This window comes from Daucus carota, chromosome 7 (assembly GCF_001625215.2).
Source record: "Daucus carota subsp. sativus chromosome 7, DH1 v3.0, whole genome shotgun sequence".
NCBI classification, from domain to species: Eukaryota; Viridiplantae; Streptophyta; class Magnoliopsida; order Apiales; family Apiaceae; genus Daucus; species Daucus carota.
Window position 1 is genome coordinate 14,453,839 of NC_030387.2, and position 5,152 is coordinate 14,458,990.

General features: G+C 40.2%; 1 protein-coding gene across 1 annotated transcript; it reads right to left on the minus strand.

Annotated features, from left to right (window-relative positions):
• Positions 1 to 756: 756 nt before the first annotated feature.
• Positions 757 to 2,880, minus strand: LOC108196783 (pentatricopeptide repeat-containing protein At4g02750). The gene has a single exon (XM_017364219.2). It carries the CDS (start codon positions 2,808 to 2,810, stop codon positions 819 to 821), a length of 1,992 nt encoding a protein of 663 aa, XP_017219708.1. The 5' UTR covers positions 2,811 to 2,880; the 3' UTR covers positions 757 to 818.
• Between the last annotated feature and the right edge of the window lie 2,272 nt (positions 2,881 to 5,152).

Consider the following 5,152-nt stretch of genomic DNA (forward strand, 5'->3'; position numbering starts at 1 on the left):
TACATGCCCTTGCTTATAAATTCTCATTTGATGCCTGTACTAGTACTGCGTTTTAAACAGTACCAGCTGCAAACCTGTTTGGCGGGGCTTATAACCCTGGCTTTAAGTCATTTTTTATTTTAAACTAAAAAATGTTTGTTTGTGTAATAAGTAAGAAGTGGGCTTAAAATTAAAAATGAGTCAGAAACTCAGTATTTTAAACCAAAACCAGAAAACAAATGAAAGTTATTGAAGTGCCAAGGAACGTGGTGATAACTACTGAACTCAGTAAAGCGGGAATGGATTCTGAAATACAAACTATAAATATATATAACCTCACCAGAAGTTGCAATGTGTATAATATCAGTACCTGTTTTGTGATTGCAATTTCCTTGGGATTTACATGGCCTTTGGTCCTCTGTCCTGCAAGTTAGCCACCAAATAAAGAATGTGAATCACAAACGAAGTAATTTTTGGGTACCTTATCCCCCAGTATCTACAGGTGAGCTTCTCGCAGTTTGCAAAACATACACACTTCAGATTCCTCAACTCATGAACACAATTTCTCAGCTCAAGAACCATCAAAACTCATAACATAATGATGTCTGGCAGTGTTATATAGACATTTATATTCAATAATGTTTGCAAACCCTATATTCAGAGATGACGTGAAGAAAAAACATTCTCAACCGAGCCTTTTCTTTTTTGCGCATCTGACCAACAATCTCCATGCCTCACATTAGCATATATTTCTCCCTTCCAATGTATCTCATCAGATTTAATGGTTAAAAAATTAGTAAAATTAATATAGCAACTCCAAATCCTGATACATATCAGTACTACATTTCAACCCCCATTTCTGCGTGCATCAAGTCTAAAACATAACATATGCCAGAAAAGCGAGGGTGCGAATTATCTCCTGCAATAAAAACACTGCCATTGTTGTTGATCTCTATCCAACTACATCCAGGTTGCTTCTTCACACCCTTTTCTCTCATCCGATACCATATCTTTTCAGCTTCGAATCTCTTTCCACTATCCATGTACATCTCTGCCAGGATCATATACACACCTGAGTTTAAAGGTTCTAACTTGAGAACATTTTCCCCTGCAATTTTACCCACCTCTAGATTCTTGTGTATTCTACATGCTCCAAGTAAAGCTCCCCAAACACTTGACGGAACTTCAACCCCATCAGCTCTCATTTGATCCAAAATAGTTAGTGCCTCTTTTATAAGTCCAGATTTACCTAACAGATCGACAATACAGGTATAATGCTCATTTGTTGGCTTTACATGACACTCATTTTTCATGAAATTGAAGAAATATTTGCCTTGTTTTACAAGTCCTGCATGGCTGCAAGCGGATAATACCCCAATAAAGGTTATCTGATTAGGCTTTTCTTCTGTCATTCTCATCTGTTTAAACATCTCTAGAGCTTCCTCACCATGTCCATGACAAGCTAATCCACATATTATAGAATTCCAGGAAATAATGTCACGTTTGCTGCGCATAAAAGAGAACTCTCGTAAGGCAGAGCCCACGTTTCCGGATCTAGCATACATGGTAATCAATGCATTAGAAGTTGGAACAAAACATTCCAGTCCTATCTTAATTACTTGGGGATGAGTTTGCGTCCCTAGCTCTAAGGATGGCAAATTTGAGCATATTGTAAGGACACTTGTAAACGTAGCCTCGTCCACTGAAACATTTCCTTCTCGCATTTTAATGAACAGTTTGATGCCTTCCTCCCCGTGATCATTTTCCCCCAGTCCAAAGATTGTAGCATTCCAAGCTGTTGTATCACGAATTCCCATCAATTCGAATACTTTCACAGCATTCTCAACCTCGCCTATGTCGAAGTAACCTAAAATCAGATTCGTTTCTGATACAACATCTTGGAATGGAGTCTTCTCAAGAAGTGCATGAGCTTCTTTCACAAGTCCATTCCTTACTAATCCAAAAAAGACCGAGTTCCAGGATCTATTACACTTTTCAGGCATCTCACTAAATAGCCTCAGAGCATCATGCACTCTACTACTGCTGACCAAACCACTTATCATATCATTCCAAGACTTCAAATCCTTCCCAGGCATCTTATGAAACAAAACTTCAGCAATCCCAGTATACCCAACTTTTATATACCCCTCTATCATTGTATTCCAAGCTTGAACATCTCTAACAGGCATATCATCAAAACACCTCCGAGCTTCAGCAATCCGTCCTGCATTTACAAGTCCAGACATAATAACAGTCCACGACACAACATCCCTCGTACCCATTTCACCAAACAACTTTTCCGCCAAATCCAGTTCTTGATTACCAACTAAACCAGCAATCACTAAATTCCAAGAAATCACATTCTTCATAACCATCTTATCAAATACATTCAAAGCATCACTCATTAACCTATTTCGAACAAACCCAGAAATCATTGAATTCCATGACACAACATCTTTACAAGGCATGTAATTAAACACCTCCTTTGCCCCACTTACATCCCCGCATTGCATCAAGCCCGCGATCATCGTATTATACGAGAAGATATCACGATGAGGCATTTGATTATACAACCACACAGCCTCATCAAAATGCCCATTTTGAAAATACCCACGAATCATTGCGTTCCAGGTTACTGTATTTCGTTGAGGCATTTCATCGAACAGCTTCCGCGCTTCATAAATGTAGCCATTTTTCATGTAACTTGATATCTGAGAGTTGAGAGGCTTTAAATTGGGGAGTGTGGCTGGAGCTGAGCTTCTGAAGCATTGTGTTGAATAGTAAAAATGACTGAGTTTGAGTGTGTTTCCGTGTCCAAATCTGAACAACATTCCATACCGCTTTTTTACCAACTCATTCTTAAAGTTAATAGTACTACTTTTATAATTACTCCCTCCGTCCCTATTTATCTGTCCACTTTAAACTTGTCCCTATTTATCTGTCCATTTATATAACCAAAGCAAAATTTTTCATTTAATAACCTGAAGAGTCTTTGACTTTGTTCTTCAAGCTATAAATATCATGACTATTATTCACTGATGGGTCATGTTCCCTGACAACTGTGTGTCAGGGAACAGTTATCCAACACATCACTCCCGTCTCCCCAGCCGTTGGACCAACGGCTGGGGTAAAAGAAAAAAATTTTAGCGTTCCGCGGTTTTTTTCCGCGGAAGGGCTGTTTCCTGAAGACGTTCCGCGTATATTTTCCGCGGAACAACGGGACTTTTACACGCGTTCCGCGGTAAATATCCGCGGAACTATCAGACGAGTTTAAAAAAAAACAAATCGCTCAAACACACATATCAGTTACAACTCTTAGCAATTACAGACTATATCAAACACAAACACCCCTCCTGCGATCATCTGACGATTCTCCGTTACAAAACACAAACATCTGTCTCTGCGTTTGTGGCTGCGATCGTAATCATCAACTAGGTGCGTGAGTGTTTTGATATCGAATAGTAGTTGTTTGTGCTTAAGTGCGTGTGTTTGGTGCTTGAATCTTTAGTTTTAACCATACATGATTAGCAAATCGGATGTGTAATTGATTGTTACTTGATTTGGGGTTGATACATGTAGTGTAATTTTTGTATTCTAAGTCAGTTTATTTTGTTGAGTGCTAAGTGTTTGGTAAAATGTCTCAATGAAAATTTTGGTTTTTTTTGTTAGTTTTTGGTATATATGTCATGTATGTACATGGTTGTGTGGATAAAGTGTATATATGTCATGTAAGTTTTGGTTTTTTTGTTAGTTTTTGGTATATATGTCATGTAAATTTTGGTTTTTATTTGAATTAGTGGTAATTCTTCTAAATTCTATGATATAAATTTATCATATAAATTCTTCTGAATTAGTGGTAATTCTATGATCATATAAATTGTATGATATAAATTTGAATGAATATGATCACTGCAGGTTTGTTTGTTATGGCATATTGTGAGTTGTATCGTAACTTATGTTCATATAAATTTGATTTAAATGAATATGATCATATAAATCTGATTGAATATGTTCATGTAAATGGTTGTGTGGATATAGTGTATGTAGGTAGTCAGTCTAATGTTCACGTAAATGTTCATGTAAATGGTTGTCTGATGTTGATTTCATGTTCAATTTTCAGGATGGAAGATATTCTACCAGGGCCAGTTAGTCAGGAAGTTATCTTAGACAACTCGTATCATGTGAGTGCTGATGTTTGGGATGGTGTTGATCGGGGTCCATTGGAGTGTATATGTGGCAACTGGTCTATGAGGAGCTGGTTTCTTTCTGATGCTCAGAAGGAAATTCTACATGCTATAGGGGGTTTGGCGTGTTTGCCAATCCCAAACTTATACTTCAGACTGACGCCAGGCTAGTGACTGCTCTTGTGGAGAGGTGGCGTCCGGAGACCAACACATTCTTCATGAGGCAGGAGGAGATGACTGTGACCTTGGAGGATGTTGGTTACATATTGGGGTTGCCCATTCATGGTCGGCCTTTAGTGGGAGATGCTATTGACAACCAGAAGGACTTTTTTCGGAGGAACTGGTTTGAGGAGTTGTCGGCAGCTGACGTGGAGTCCGCTCATACTAGGGGCAGGGTGAGGTACACATGGTTGTTTGAGACGTACGGGAGAGATGATCCCGGTCCTGATCCAGAGCGGATTGTCATCCACACGCAGGCCTATTTGTTCGTTGTTGTAGGTGCTGTTCTTTTTCCTACTACTAGTAGGAATGTGGTGCATCCCCGATATCTCCGCCATCTTCGCAGACTGAGGGAGGTTCTTATATGGTCTTGGGGTTCGGCAGTGCTGTCTTACTTGTACAGGGGGTTGTATCACGCCACACAGAAGGAGGCCAAGAAGATATCATGTTGTGTGTGGTTGCTGATGCTATGGTCTTATGAGAGGTTCCAGATTGGTAGACCTACTCCCGATGAGAGCAGGGACAGCTATCCGGTAGCTGAGTTCTGGGCTATGCCTGACGAGGATGAGGAGGAGGACGAGGGTAAGGGGAAGAAGGGGAAGGTGGAGGGGAAGGGGAAGGGAAAGGAAGAGGTGAAGGGCAAGGGGAAGGAAGAGGTGAAGGGCAAGGGGAAGGGGAAGGGAAAGGAAGAGGTGAAGGGCAGGGGGAAGGGGGGTAAGGGGAAGGGGAAGGAGCCTGATATTCCCGAGGAGATTGAGGAGGAGGAGAAG

Excerpts from the sequence above, each read along its gene's own strand:
- LOC108196783 (XM_017364219.2), bottom strand. The coding sequence starts at position 2,810 with ATGTTGTTCAGATTTGGACACGGAAACACACTCAAACTCAGTCATTTT.